The 16744-nt window shown below is 33.2% G+C and overlaps 1 protein-coding gene across 7 annotated transcripts; it reads right to left on the bottom strand.

The window, feature by feature from the left end:
• Positions 1-385: 385 nt before the first annotated feature.
• LOC140970297 (ATP-dependent DNA helicase Q-like 2) lies at positions 386-11043 on the bottom strand. 7 transcript variants are annotated; one of them, XM_073431952.1, is made up of 20 exons: positions 10813-11042; positions 9825-10045; positions 8702-8848; positions 8408-8623; positions 6908-7012; positions 6717-6821; positions 6477-6599; positions 5857-5945; positions 5535-5571; positions 5425-5458; positions 4726-4778; positions 4570-4647; positions 4423-4488; positions 3778-3844; positions 3633-3686; positions 3244-3351; positions 2104-2168; positions 1638-1716; positions 795-1012; positions 386-699 (listed from the first exon to the last, which is right to left on the bottom strand). In XM_073431952.1, exons 1-20 carry the CDS (start codon positions 10877-10879, stop codon positions 523-525), a joined length of 2109 nt encoding a protein of 702 aa, XP_073288053.1. In that variant the 5' UTR covers positions 10880-11042; the 3' UTR covers positions 386-522. The 7 variants fall into 7 exon arrangements, 5 of the variants coding, with proteins under 5 accessions (XP_073288053.1, XP_073288054.1, XP_073288055.1 ...); XM_073431953.1 differs by having other exon boundaries at positions 6717-6814; positions 6955-7012; XM_073431954.1 differs by having other exon boundaries at positions 9825-10016; positions 10813-11039.
• Between the last annotated feature and the right edge of the window lie 5701 nt (positions 11044-16744).

The following is a 16744-nucleotide window of genomic DNA, read 5'->3' as shown; positions in this document are numbered from 1 at the left end:
TTGTATAGACAAAAATCCAACCCTACCAAGAAAATAAATCTAGAAGATAATCAATTTTATTTATTTTTACGTAGTAATTTGACGTGTAATGTACAAAAATATCCCTCTTCTTATTGGATACAGCATCCACATTTGATTTATTGACACTTGACAAGTATTTCTATTTAATCCTAAAAATGTTCGATATTTAATATTATCTGTTAATTATTTTCATTTTCAAGAAATCCAATCGATACGATGTCCAGATATCATTATATCATAACCGTTATTTACCAAAAACTACCACATCCTGAAATGAAAGCCGGCATGCTCCCAATTATGAGTTGATTTTACTCGAATAATTTTGCTGCTTGTTTGTGAATACTAGTAATTTAACATCTTAATCTAATCAAAACAATGTAAGTTTTGCAAAATAATGTTCCTAAATAAATCTTAGTTGTCTAAAAAGAGGTTTGAGTTCATTTTACAACCGGGATTTAAAGTAGGTACCAAAATGGGCTTGGCCTTAAAATGAGCTTAGTTTCATACTTCATCTTCACTGCTCTCTACAACAATAAAAGCTTTCTTTGTCTTCAACTTCTTACCAGCTCTGCCTGTTGATTCATCATCCAGCCGCTGGTTGGATTCATACTTCTCAATTTCTTCAATAATTCTTCTCCCATATTTTTCGGTTTTCAACTTCCCGATAATCGACTCCAACTGCAAAAATAAATGGAACCAACAACAGCTTTAGGACAATCCATTTTCCCAGAAAATCAGAATGACATCTTTTGATCATGCATTTGGAATCAAACCTCTTCGGTAGATTTTGGTTTCTTGGCGCTTAGTGTGTCTATTTGCTGAGTGGATAAAACTGAATGAGGAAAGATTCCTCCATCAGTTGACGCGAGTTCTTTTCTTAGATCATCGAGCTTAACTTCCAGTCCATGAGATTTCCCCCGCTTTGAAGTTTTTGAATTTGGTAAGCTATTTCTCTGTCCGCTATAAACTTCTAGTTTCACTATCTTCTTTCCTGAAAGCGGAAGGATAAATGTCGTAGATCGCAACGCTAGACAATCTCACAGATAGCATTATCTCCATAATAGTATAGCACCTGGCTTTTAGGCTAGATATTTTTGCATCCTCTGCAGTGTATCACGTTCTAAATTTAACATAATATTCACAATCTTGAAGTATGCCTACATGAATCATTAGCGGACAGACCTGGCAAGATACGAATCTAATTTTATGTAGTTTTTCTAAAAGTCTAGGTTTCGTCCACCTACACAGTAAATTGACCTGTCACCCCCTCGTATAAATCTTGTATCTGCAACAAAATAGTACATAAATATATGAAAATAGTGACATCCAGCAGCCGGCTAGGATTTTTAACTCATGTTAAAAGTATCATGGGAGATGAAATATTATTACTTTCTGGGAAAAAAGAGTTTTACTTCATCAGTAGAGTTGGAATGGGAAAAGGTAGCCCAGTTAACACAATTTTTTGTATATGAATATAGTGGCAACAAAGAATTGAAGCCGATAATGCATATACTACCTTCATAACTACACAAAATGATCAAGTATCACATTCTGCAAATAATATCAGCATATTGACTCTGTGTGTACTGTTATTATTGAGAATGGAGCACCGTTACCATGCAAGACTTGCTTTGCAAAGGGCCCTACGGTCACATAAGCATTTGTGGTATAAGCAGTATGCTGAAATTCTTCTTTCTGCATGAGAAAAGGAGACGACAATCCCACAATAAAAAGTTGACAAGAAGGCTCTAGATAGAATTATCTATTTTAGCTTCTAACAAACCAGCAGCAACCACTTTCAAGTTTGCCAGGTAAGTATTATCTTCCGTGATTAACAGTGGATGTAAAATTGGCTTTTGTGTCGTAGTTGTTTGACCTGTTTTTATTTTTTATTTTCATAATTAAGCAATTATTTACATGTAGTTTGGCAGCCAAATATCACAATATAGAACAGATGCCGACCATCCAGTGCTTTTTAACGTAGTGACAAGATGTAGTGAAAGCCAAGTTTCAGACAAAAAAGAAGATGCGACGGAAACAATGGAAGGTAGCTTATACAGTAAAGAATACTGGAAGTCTTACCAAAACCCTATCCACTATGAGCTGAATTACAAGCTGTTCCAATTCCTCCTTTTTCAGCTCAAGATCTGCGTAAAGGCCAAAATAGTGCATATCATGCAGAACTCAAGCATTGATGCTAAGCAGCACGTAATTAAAAATGATGACATTTAAACTCTTAGCAACACTATTAACAAAACCTTTTTTGCCAAACATCTAAACTTTTTTCTTGACAATGTTATTCTTTGTTGGTCGAAGGCAGGGCAAAGTAAATGTAACTCAGTATTTTAGGACAGGACTATTAACAATGCACCTTACAAAGCATATTACTCTAAGGTTGAATTTCGATCGAAGGATTTGGATTTGAAGAACTATTTGAGTGGAGTATTTGAAATGATTTCATATTTGAGATAAATTTGAAATTCGCAGCAGTGACTGAAAAAATAACTATTTGCGATTTAAAATTCATTGTCAAGTGGTTTCGGCTAAACAAACCAAAGGATTTGTTATTGTGGATTTGAAATCCCTATCTTCAAATCATCAATTCAAATACAACCTAAGTTCTTAATTAGCATACATAGCTAAAATCTACAAGCTTTGATGGAAATTAAAGAAAAGAGTCAAGAAGTCAGTTCATGCATAAGAAATTTCTAAAGATAGTCATGTAAAAAAGAAGTTAAGGACAAACACAACAGAGTAATTCCATGGACGTGGCTTCCTTCTCGTGTAATTATGAGGTTTAATTAGAAATTTAGGATTATATTGATACGATCTCTAGTCCCTATTCAAGGTTTCTCTTAGTTCCCTTCAGGAGACCTAGACTAACAAAAATCTATAAAAGAATTGTGAGGATTTATGGAACCCCATCACGATTGCAGTTTAGTTTATGATAAATAAAGTGCAAAGAATGTAGGCTTCTAAAGTGACAACATCAATAAAATTCCAACTTATAACGACCGTTCATTTCAAATTATTTCCTTAAAAAGTTTGTGATATAGAATCTATAGATATGGATTGTAAAGATATAACCAAGTGTTAAAAATGCTAGAAAATCGCATTGTCAAACCAGTTCGTAATTTGTCAGGGGTAAGGGAATCATCTTATCTCCACTTGAGACCCCATGCAGATAACATTATATATCAAGTTACCAGCAGTAGAACTAACTTGAATTCTTATTTTTGATCTTCATCTTGTCAACCAATTGCAGCATTGTCAGTCTCTGGTCATTCTCTTGTGTTTCTTGCAATAATGATACCACATGTTTTGTGTGACCTGATAACACATCAACTGTAAGACTACATTTGCTTCCTACTTACGGAAATAATAGAGTATTGTTCTGCTACACCGAAGAAGAATGAAGTTAAATGAGCAGGAATGCGTAAAGGTAACACTAGATGACCATCAAGAATGTCTTTCATTACGCCATAGAAGTCTTGGTTACCCTTTGAAGTGGGTTAGTTCTTAGTTATGAATAAGCTTTGTTCATAAGAACTTAACCTATTCAGTAAAATCATAAGAAATTTGATTCAGAAAACCACTTGAGGGTATTATACCAGAGACATCCAATTCCTTAATTTCTGTATTAGAAACACAGTTATCACACATCCCTGAGATAGAACAAAAATAAAGGTCAGTTTGTTAAAGAAAGCAGAAAAAGTAAAATATTTATCTTAAAGAGTGTCCAGCATGAAGTTGTACCATTACAGTCTCGTAGAGGCTCGGCAAAATGTCTGAAGAAAGCACCCCGACGACACTGCCTTTTAGACTACATGATAAGAATGAAAGCTGAGGTGAAAACTTATAACTTGTCAACAGTAGACAAGTTATTGTAATGAAAAATCATATTGAATTGAACCCTGATTTCATTGTCCATGCAAAATTATATATTTTTATTTGATTAGAACTCAAATTTCTAATTTAGTGAAGTTATTCACTTAGTAGAAGTCACAAATTCACGTTCGCTTCAGGTTGGGGTTCCATAGTCCATGCAAAATCATTCTATTCGGCTTCAAATTTCTAAATCAATCAAGTTATTCACCAAGTAGATTCACATTTTAGATTCATTTTTGCTTCAGGTATAGCCTGCTGGTAACACATGGATATTCACGGATGCAACAGATAATAGGAGATGAAAACAGAAGAAGGTAGCAATTCAACAATGTTTATCCACAGATGAAAATTATTCCCGCAGATCAATACAAGAATACAGATAAATGATTGAGATAAAAATCTCAGTACCAAAGTTTTTAAACAACTATTCTCTAAAAGCACATTTTATTCATCCAAAAGAATTTTAATAGGGAAAGGGAAGAATATGGTTTATTGAGAATAAAAGAACCATACCAGACAATACTTTACAATGTCGTAGAGATTTGGCAACCCTGAATTTTCATAGAAGACCATTGAACTCTGCAGAAAAGAATGGACTCGAGATTCACGATATTGATTTACCTGTAAAATTAACGTAATAATCGGTTAAAAGAAAACAACCTGCCTAGACACATCAGCAGGTCTAAAGTACAGCAAACATTCAGAAGGAAGCCCATCTCTTCCGGCTCGCCCACTCTCCTGCAATCGAAGAAATTATAAGTACAAAAACTATAATGAAAAAAATCATTTAGTTTCAAGCCTCAAGAGAACACAAACCTGATAATATGTCTCCATTGATTTGCTTAAGCTGTGATGAATGACAAATCTGACTGTAACCAGGTATTATGATTGCAAATGGTCAAAACAAAAAACACTCTATAATAAAAATATAAAAAGCTAAATACTATCTGATACGAACTGAGACAGTGTTATAGTAACACTCTTTTTGAATGAGTGCCAACTCCATATATTTTAAATAAAAAAAAAAACTAAAGGAGGGAATTTTGTTAAGAGAAAACCAGAAACTTAAGGAAGCGGGATGGAGAAAGGGATAACAACCAAAGCAGGGAAAGGAAGAAATAAGAAATCCATCAATTCTCATTAACCCCAACACAACCAACATTATACATATAGTTTGCTATGAAGTACTCCTAACAAATTTGTACAAATTTCATTTAATCATAATTTCATGCCTAATACTTATATAACCTTCTAATTATTTATAATACTTTGTCATTATATCCATTCTTGACATTAATACTGTATCACCATCAGTTACAGATTGCAAAGATTATGACAACTGTTGGACCTCTATGCCAGTGAGATTTATTTTAGTTGATAAACAACAAACCGTTTTATGTACCTAATAAATAACTTATTTCCATAAATATGAACTATCTCAGATATCAGACGATTTCTGAATAGAGGTTCAAATGAGTATTGAAAAGAACTACAAAGTAACTAAGAGTTCCTGACCATCTGGTTTGTTGATTCCCATTCCAAATGCCACCTACAAGAAACAATCTCCAATGATTATTTGATCTTATAACATCGGAATAATATAAAAAAAAAACTCCTTTACGTACCGTACCAACAATGACTTGTAACTTGGCATTGCTCCACCTATGACACCAAACCATGTGATAAGCCCATTTCAGCAAAGACATATTATCATGGCAACACCAGCCATTTGAAAAATTGGAAAGCAAGCAATTTCAAAGATACTGAAACCTAAATGAACTATTCGAGCCAAATTAAAATCACATAATATTGGTAGTCTTATAAATTAGAGTATCGGCACAATGTCTTTCTGCTCGCTTCCAGTTTAATATTCTTGCAGACATAATTAAACAGGTAGAATTGGTCAGAAATTCCATTGATATGAGCAATTAATTGGCAAACTTGTACCTCATATGAACTTTTTCACGAGCATGCACGTCCATATCTGCATGATAAAAATCAGCTGAAATCCCCCTATCCTGCAATTCTTTTGCAACCTGCATTTGTGGCATTCAATGGCAAATTTCTAACTAAAAAAAAATTCAGGGCCACCCAACTACGCCAACCCACCGAACATAATTAGCAATAAACGTAATATATTTGTTTTTCACTTTTGAGCCTTGACTGGGCATCAGCCATTAGGCAACAACTTGAGCAACATGACCATTCAAGTATGTGCTACATTTCAGACTACACAATTTTCACATCCATAATTTTACCTACCATTAGTTATCTTCTAAGTCTTGATTGGGCGTCAGACATAGGCAACAACTTGAGCAACATGGCCATTCAAGTATGTCCTAGAACTTTCAGACTACACATTTTACACATCCATAATTATACCCGCAATCAGTTATCTTTTTTTTTTTTATATAGGAGCAATCAGTTATCTTCTTATCAAGGTCCAAGCCAAAATGTTAATACCCCCTTCCCCAAATCCCCTCTTTCACAGCATCACTTTCACATAGACACGTTCCATTATTTGACGAACATTGATGATTAAGTCAAGCAGGGAAAGAGAATTGCACCTGTTCACACTCTTTTCTGGAAAAGCAATACACTATTCCAGATTCATTAGTTGGAAATGACGTTTGTATGTATTCAGCTATATCATCAATGGCTGTCTTTCCAACTGATGATTTTTCTCGTACCTGCAAAGTATATCACAAGTTTCAAAGCATGAACAAGCAGCAGAAAAGTACCTAATTTTAAAATACAAATTAATAAAGTTCATGATATCTTGGACGAGAAACTAATGAAAGTAATACCAAATAAAAGAGATTGGGCCTGTTCACAGAGCTAACAAATTTAATGCTTTTCGAAATATGTAGCATGTCCATTAGATCTTCTTGCACTTTCTTTGTAGCTGTTGCCTAGAAACAAATATGAGTTAAATCCTATAGAACTAAAGTTTGAGTCTGCTGGCTGAGGAAATGTATCATCAAGTAGCATGACATACAGTTAAAGCAACAATAGGAACATCAGGAAACTGAGTCTTTAATATACCAAGATTCCTGTAGTCGGGACGAAAATCATGGCCCCACTGACTACAACAATGTGCCTCCTGCAAAGCATTTGAAGAAATAAAAGCATAATTTAAATGGTTAACTTATTTTGTAGCAATTGGAACCGCTGAAAAGTGAATATGTGTTGACAGGAAAAGGAAGAGAATTCAACATAATTGTTTAAGCTGCAAGATATGGTTGATTCATCCCCCAAAATACTCTTGTACATATTGCGATTCACGGGAAACAAAAAAAGAGATACGAAAGCTTCAGACATCACTCGCATAAATGACAAGCCTGTTAAAGTAAATGTTCAATATCAAATAAGGACCACATGCATTACAGGAACTGGCGGCTCAACAAGTTTGATCTATGATATCAATCGAGCTCAGGCCAAGCTCGGTTGGACATCATAAATACTCTTTCGGCTTTATAAAATTAGTCATCAAAACATGTATTTTATATATTAATTAAGGATAAAGAAGATTGTGAAAAACATTGAAATATTTTTAAAATATTAAAAATTTATAGCTCGTGCTTGAGACTAACACAACAATAAACAAATTCGACTCAATTTAGTACTACAGTGCTGCAAGGGAGTTATTCGCAGAAGTTGCCACTCGCTTGCATCCAAATTACAAACTGCCCTCTTTCATTGGTACCCGCCTCTCATTCAATTTGTTAACATGGCCTGGCCCACTCTACAAGTCTAAGCCTAGCTTATCCGATAGCTACACAAGGACGATAACATCTACAAGTATGCCAAGTATGTTTCTGATTCTCCAGAAACTCTTTAGCGAGGTCAAATAGTCCAAGAGCTTAAACACATTTAACAAGTAGATGCGCCCGAAAATTATTTGCACTTTCCCTCCATAATTGTGATGGAATGATCACTAGAAGCACAAAATTCAGTAATTTCTAATCTAAGAAGCCCATGTACCTATATGCAAGTCTTAAGACAAGGGAAACGAATATTTACCTAGGAAGTAAATGTCAATAAATTAATTGGCCTTGACTCTTTCAACTTCTTTTCCCTTTGATGAGGCATATAGTTTTAAGAGGTCAATCCGTGACCACAACCTAGCAATTTCATGGATGGACCAACATCACTCCACCCATGGAAAGTGCCTGGTCTGATTATCCAACTCTCAAGACTTTATTTGCACTTTATAGTAAAATAATAACTTAAAACATTGGTAAGGATTTACGACACACACTTCTCAATTTAAAAGGAAACATGAAACTAGGTGAATCTAATCTTTTAGTTTGGTATGGAGTTTATTTTACATATGAAACAAGTTTCCACCTCCAGGAGCTCAAAAGAAACAAAACCCGATGATATGAACATGCAACCAAAATTTACAAGATTATTCAAAGACTTCACTGCAAAGGAAGGAGATTGTATTTCGGTATGTGTGCCATATAGAGTTTAGAGAATTGTGTCACATTCTTACATCAATGGAAATTAGAGAGAGGCGACCAGCATGATGGCACTTTTCCAATTTGGACATAAATCTCTTGCTTTTTGATATCTTTTCCGGTGTGACATATAATATCTTGAGCTCTCCTTCCCCCTTTTCAAGAGCTTTATATATGAACTTCTCGTCGTCCTTGTTTGTTGTTGACGTCAACATAAAAGCTTGTAAGCCTAAAGCAGCCAGGCCCATTACCTGAAGAAATTGTTTAAAAGGGAAAGAACATAGATTGAGTTTGCATGTGGCAAAAGTAGCCTGAACTGATGAGCCTACCTGATCTTGAATAAGAGACAGCAAAGGACTGACAACAAGAGCCACACCCTTTCTAAGGATTGCTGGAAGTTGGTAGCACAGACTCTTGCCACCACCAGCTGCCATGATAACCAAAACATCTCTCCCAGACATGATTGCGTTGATAATCTGTTCATAAAAATTGATCAGCTGTGATTGGATCACATCATCACAACATGGACTTGTAATTATGAACGCGCGAGGAAAAAATCATAAACAATAATCCACCTATTCAAATAGACCAAACTGGAGCCAAAGGTGTTTCAGTTATAGGAAAAAAAGAGCTTAACAAGAGATGCATTGAAACAGGGAAAGTTGCAGATTTATCTAGTTTGCTTACAAGATAAGTTATGTTACGTACATTCAAAGATTTTAAAAAATTACTAAAGCACTCTGACCTACAAAAAGTATACCAAAAGCATTAACTTTGAAATAAATCCAAGGGAATCTCTGTGGTTGATATAAATGAATAGGCAGGTAATCCAGCTAGCTCCTAGTAAAATTTGAGTTTGGAAATGTTCAGATAAGTTCTTTGCCCTCTATCTCATTAGTAGTTTTGGCAAAGCATAAGATGGATTTTGAAGTCAGAGAATATAGATGTGTAAGATGCACTTGGAAACAACAACAAATAACTATTGTAATGAATATGATCAAGTTTATCAGAGGCAATACATTAGAAGAGCACGTGTTGACCTAATACACCTCAGCTCAAGCAAGTGGAAAAATGGATAGAGCAACCGTCTGTTCTAATTTTTGTTTTCATTTTAACAATTATCAGCTGGGCTCAGAATAGTATACAGGAAATGTGGTAGAGCAACCAACCAAGCTCATAAGACAACATGATGAGAAATTTTCTCAAGACTCGCGAGCTATGTAGCATACATAATATTCTTGCCTTCTTTTAGCATTTAGTTCACAGGAAATAAAACAAAAGCATCAATTAGAATACTCAAAAATTCAAAACAGTACTTTCGTAAAAATATAAATAACAATGCAGAGACGAGTTAGTGGTTGCCAATTAAGCAATAGGAGTTTCCCTAAAGAGTTTCTTGAAGCTTATCGCTTAAGATACGATAATTGTTCAGAACATCAAGACAACACAAACCTCTCGCTGATTTGCACGATAAGAAGATATGCCAAATACATTAAACCTAACATCATCAGCTTGGTGGTCCCATTCAAATGGTCCAGACCAATTCTCAACAGAAACAGTAGTTTCATCACCACCGTGACTTGTAGATGATTCATTTTGTTCCAAAAGGGCTTTAAGCTCAGACTGTCTCTCATGCAGCATTTCCTGTTGATTGAGCAATACCTTTATTTGCTCTGGAGAAGACAGTGATAGCTCATAAATAGAACTTACAAACTATTAGTTAATATTCAACCAATGATATTCTATCAAACTATGAATTCTTAGAAATAACTACGCGGATAAAGTATTCAAAATTTCACCGGTGTAATACCTACAAGAAAGACCAGGACAGTTCCAAAGCCATCTCCGCATAATTGGGGGAGAGACCAAAACACGCCAGGGCCATGTAATGAGTTTGGAGTGGAAATATGGATTGTTAATTACAAATGAATTTTCAAAAAAAGATTCTCTCGCCCCTGCTGTTGCGTTCAGTCAAAGCAAATGCACATGACATAGAAAAGCGAAAAATTTCACCATAAACCAATTGAAATGTGTGTTCAAATCATTCCATGAGCAGTGACAACTGGGAGTACAAGCGAAAAGATTCCACCGTGGTCGCAAGAGTTCAAGCTCAGACAAAGTCATAAACAAGGAAGGTCTCAACACTCAACAGGAAGAGGGATAGGTTAATTCATAACATGGATATTCCAGCTTTTAGCATATAACTCGCGCAACACATGTGATGTGCATATTAACCAAGATACCAACACATTTTTTGCATTCGATACAGACATAATGGTTCAATAACTAATAATTATTAGGAAAAGAACACACCTTTTCGTTTCACACTATGAATCATATAGATATTTCTTCATCTTCAGAAAATAAAAAGGGAACAGCAGAGACATAGCCCAAAATTTAAAAGCAAAGCAAAAAATTTTCAAAATATCAAAAATCAAACCTTCAACATCCTGAAGCTCCATTTCAATGCCAAGAAGCTCCGTCAGAATTTCTTCTGTTCCGCCCATTTTGCTTCGTTCGTCTTCCGTAATTAATAACTTGGTGAAATTCAGTTTAAGAGAAAATGTAACACAAAGTACCGAAGATTGTCGAACTTCCAGCGTTGTTTACTTTAATCTCCCTTCCAGCTATGATTCAGACTGCAAAGATGGGACTCTCACACACTCGGACAGTGCAGGAACATCGTGCGGGCCACAATTGACAGGCCCGTGAATCGATTGAGCATGCCTTTATTTTGGGTTTGTGTCAAGCCCATATCCATACAAACCCACAAGCAAGTCGGCCCATTAAGGTATCTTAGGGACATGTAAATGCAACCTATAAAAAAGTAAAAATTTACAGTAAAAAGTAAAAATCTCAAACTTTCAAAATTATCACACTACACACTTTATAATATTTTTATCTCAACTCAATTGTGATTTTCTTCACAAATGAGAGATCTATTTACAGAATTTCTTTATTAAATAATCCAAAAATAAATTATATTATTACTTTCATTATCACACACAAATTTCTAATTTTTACAACTCTTATTTTCAACATTCAAATATTCAATATTCAAATATTAATTTTCAACAAAATATAATTATTGGATGCAAAAGTGAAAAAATAGCTTTGAAGGCAAGCAGAGCATTATTTAAAGATGAAGGCAACAACATGCCCACATGATATGCAAGTCGTTTATTTATTTCAAAAAGGTATCGGGTGTCCTTTTTTCGTTTCGTAGGTCTCATTCAAAGTTCCCAACATTAATTGCCTTACCATTTATTATTTTATAATTTAAATACTTTCCTTTCTCTCTTTAATTTGTGTGTTGGAAACTTAACACCTGGTTGGCATTCTTTAATTAATTTAATTCATGTATGTTTTGATCCACTCGTACGTACATTGCATCTGCCCCCGCGTGACAATTTTTAATTCCCATTTTACATAAATAGTTTGCGTTCTAGGTTTATATATACCAACGTACGTGTGTGTGTATATATATATATATAAGAAATCACGTGAGATCGTCTTATAAGTGACTTTGAATCTGACCGATCAATGGAATAATGTTACATGAAAAATATTGTTTTATATGCCTAAATCATTTTTTCACTATAAAAATATCATTTTTTATTAGTTATGTTGTAAAAAAATATTGTGTATATAAGTTGATTTGAGTAAAAAAATTACTAATTTTTATGTCAAAAATATATTGTGTTATACATGCAGATTTGAGTAAAAAATATTATTATTTTTCACTACACAGGAGACCTACTCACGTGTGTGTATGAAAACTTATAGTAAAACATTTGGGTTCAAAATGTTGCGCTCTAGTTTCAAATAGCGGTCGTGTTCTTTTTCAGGATCAAATGTTTGGTTTTTTTTTTATCAAAATGGATAACTAGTGATAATGGTACAATTGTTCGTAGATGTGTTGGGATAATTTTTTTTTCTCTAAAATTTTCAAAACATGTAATATGTCACTAAATTGACATATTAATGCACAAAAATTCCCTACAAATATTTTTCTCTCACTGTTTCCGGTAGCCATATTTTATACAAAATTTTAAATATACGAATCTCATCATACATGTTTTTTTTTAAATCTTATAAAGTGAAGAATTTAAGATCTAATAAATTCTTGTAATAACAAGACAAAAAGGCGCGTTATGGGCAACATGTGAAGGCAAGTCCCGAATCACAAAACACGACAAATGGACCTTTTCATCAGTCGTATCATTATCGCATTCAAAAGATAATTATTTTTACAGTATATAAAAAATATTAGAAATTAAAGATATAGCAGATTTATCTGGATTCCATTTGTTATTTTTAAATCGTTTGGATCAGGGTATTTTTTTAAAAAAAAACTCGTAAAATTTGATATTTTGGGCGTTTTTGGTATGAAAATTATTATAGACGAGATTCTAAGACAAATTGTCAATTCTGGATATGAAAATTTTATTTTTTCCGTGAAAATTACAAACTTGTTACAATTAACTAGTCTTTAAACATGGTTGTAAAATCAATTTATGTGTCATTTCTTCATAAAACTAAATAAATTATTTGACATATATTTTAGAAAAACGAGGAAAGTTCCTAGTCACATGGGATTTATTTTATTAATAATATACACACACACACACACACAAATGAGGAGAAACCGACGATGTACGTCATACTGGATTCAGCCAAATCGAGGAGTCTTGGAAGTTGGATGCTTCTACTTTTAAATTTAAAAATCTCGAATATTAAATTACAATTATCAATTATTGGAAATCCAATCTAATCAAAAGGCAACTATTGGAAGAAAATGAGACATCTTGTTTTAGTAAATAACAATATATACTTTTTTTGAAATTATATATATTTATTTGGCCGTGAGACTTGTTTGTTCATTATTAATAATAATTAATAATTAATTTCATGCGGAAATCACGTCTAAGCCACGGAAACCAACTTGGAATTTGTGGACTACAATTTGTTTGGTACAATCGTTTTCCTGAAACAATGGCTCGTACGATCTTGATGTTGTTCATAATAATAAAAAATATACGACCATTTTTTTAAATCTAAAATTCTTGAATTTTTTTATTGATGTAAATCACCGAGTATAATATATTTCAACAATTTGTAGATTTCCCGCAGACCGTGAGACATCCCATATCTTGACTGCACTTTTATAATTTCTTAGGAGATTTAGGTTATCAATGTGGGCCTTCCTCCGTTAAACTTTTGAGATCCTCAGAAATTTATACGTTTGGGGCCAAATCTAATTATTTTATAATAAATTTATTATACATGCAACTAATTACATTAAATATTAATCTAATCCATTACTCGAATATTCGGGCTCTGACTTTTCAATCGTTGATTTCGAATAGGGAAAAGGGCACGCTGTCCTTGTGAATTTAAATAAAACAAATAATTCAAAAAAATTGTGTTTATGTTTCTAAATAAAAGTCAAGGCACATTTAAAAAATAAGGTGAAATTTTGAATAGCATAGGGGAAACCAAAATCTGGGCAAGGGGGCGATGAATGGTGATGGGGATGTTTAATAAATGAGAAGATTTGACACAAAACTTGACTTTTCTTGCACTCTAATATACTCTAATGAAATTTCACGAGCTACAACACCATAGAAATATTGTTCAAGAGCGTTCTTAAATGGATTTAAAAAGTCTACCCTCTTACTTTAAAGATAATAAGATGTAATATCCCTTGTCCAACATCTTAAAAATTAAAGATTTAAAATGAATTTATAATAGACTTACAATGGACTTTTATAGCAACTTGAATGAATCATTTTCATAAAGCGAGAACGAATACGAAGTAGTTGCTATATGTGTCCATTGTGCAATCATGCAGGCGCAGATCCGGGCTCGGGACGTGACACAAGACCTCGCATTCTTGGCACAACTTGTATTATGTGATCTATTTGGTGTGCTCGCAACAAGAAATTATTTGAGCATGTTGATAGGCAGTCTTGTAGTTGTGCGTTACTTGGACATGCGCAGAGTATTTTGCACATAAATTTTGATTTATGAAAAAAAAACTATTTTCAAATAAGAAAATTAATAAAAGAGATCTAGCTAGGGATGTAAACGATCCAAACCAAATCAAACAGTATCAGACTTGAGCTTGGTTTGTTTAAAACTGTTTGAGGCTCGAGCTCGAGCTCGATTCGAGCTTCTATTATCAGGCTCGAGCTCGGTTTGTATTGAAATTATTGAGCTAGCTCGGCTCGTTAAAAGCTCGTTTAGCATGTTAATTAAGCCAGGCTCGAGCTTGATCCATCAATAGCTTGTTTAGCATGTTTAACAAGCTTGGCTTGAGCTCGTCTCGTTTTTTAGTTTGATAAGCATAGAATTGAGCTTGAGTTTGAGTTTGAGTTTGAATCGAGCTTGTTAAAAATTAAATATATTTATAAACTAATTTTAAATCAGACATAAAAATGTAAATTCATTCATAAATAACAAAACGACACAAATAAGAGCTAAAAAAACATAAATCAGTATCTTATTGAATATTCCAAAATCATACATCTAGAATATTCATTATATACTGATATCACTAAAATCATCTAGAATATTCATTAAATATAGTAGATCGAAGACATCACATCACTATGAAACGAATTCGACATAATTAACTTAAATTATTGATTAATGTCAAATGACATATCAATTTAGCATGTAACATTTTTTATTAACCTTCACTGACTAATAGTAAAGTTACTCAACTTGTATATGACTTGGTTATGTAAATTTTTAGGGAAAAAGAATATGTTAATGTATTTCTGTTAATTTATTTTATTTATTGTATTTTAAAGAACATTTTAGTATAATGATATGCAAATAAGATTAAAAATGTAATTGTGACTAAATGGTGTGAATTCATCATTTTTTCAAACATGTCTTGTATTCAATTCTTTCAATTGACATTAATACTAATGTTTTTATTTGTCAACTCAACAAATGAGCCAAGCTCAAGCTTACGAGCCACCTAAATGACTCGAGCTCGAGTTCGAGCTTACAAGCCACCTAAACGAGCTCGAGCTTGCGAGCCTATTATCAAACATGTTTCCGAGCTCACGAACCTAATATCTTTAGGCTTGAGCTTGGTTTGATTAAATTTTCGAGCTCAAAATCGAGCTTGGGTTTGGTTTGAAATGATTAACAAACAAACTCAAACGAGCTTTTTATCGAGCCGAGCTTCGAATAGCTCGCGAACTGTTTGGTTCATTTACATCCCTAGATCTAGCTTTGAATTCCGTTCACAAGTTTACAATATTTGCATTAGCATAGGTAATGATTATTACTCGTTAATTTGAATTTATAAATGTTTTTATAAACTCTATATGTAAAATTTTATATAATAATAATAATAATAATTTGCATATCATGTGCTTAAAGCATTATTTTATAGTATATTATAAAAAATATATTTAAAATTAGCTTCAACTTGTCATGGGATCGACGATTGTTTCGAATTAAAGATCGAAAAATCCTTAACTCGATCGAATTCAAATCAAACAAACTTGAAAAGCTCACGATCATATTCTTTAATCTCATAATTATAAAGTGGTGGAAGATATGAGAAGACAAGTACTACCCTTGCCTCTCTTCAATTTTTATTTATTTTTATATAGCATTGGCAATATTATAAATAAAATTTCACTTTGAAAAATTAAAGAAATAAGTGAGCCGTAAGTTTTAAAATTTATTTTTAACTTTCACTTATCAAACAATAAACCTATGTGTATAGATTATTATCGCATCCAAATTTACCCTTACTAACCTCTTCCAAAATTAGTAGGGCAAAAACATAGATTTTGCATTGTAAAAAAAGAAATTTAATTTAGGGAATATAAATATAACCTTTAATTGTTCTTCTTCCCCACAGCTTTTCACATTTATTATTCTATCACGACTGACCACCGAACCTTTTTTTGTCCCCAATTGATTGCAAAAGTCCAACTTCGACTTTCTTATTCAAATATACGAATAGTTAAAATTACGCGGTTGCCCACACTTGCTATTTTGTGATATTCCACGTTGCCACGTGCTCGGCTATCAAGTGCAGCACATATTGATTATCGTGGAATGTGGAGCAGTTTCCTTAAACTTTGCTTAAAAAAATTAATAATAAAAATAAATAAATTTGTTTGAATTTTCTGACTTTTTCTCGAATTAGGCATGGGTTTAAGTTTTCGCTTGGCTGTATATTTATAAAATCACAAAAACTCTTGTGAGATAGTTTTGCGAATCAATTTTGTGAGTCGAATATATTATTTGGGTCATCCATGAAAAAATATTACTTTTTATGGTAAGAGTATTAGTTTTTATTTTGAATATCGGTAGGGTTGACCCGTCTCACAAATAAA

The sequence above is a fragment of the Primulina huaijiensis genome, unplaced genomic scaffold (assembly GCF_012295235.1).
Source record: "Primulina huaijiensis isolate GDHJ02 unplaced genomic scaffold, ASM1229523v2 scaffold5453, whole genome shotgun sequence".
Classification (NCBI taxonomy): Eukaryota; Viridiplantae; Streptophyta; class Magnoliopsida; order Lamiales; family Gesneriaceae; genus Primulina; species Primulina huaijiensis.
The sequence above is the reverse complement of the archived record's forward strand: the minus strand, read 5'-3'. Positions and strand labels throughout refer to the sequence as shown.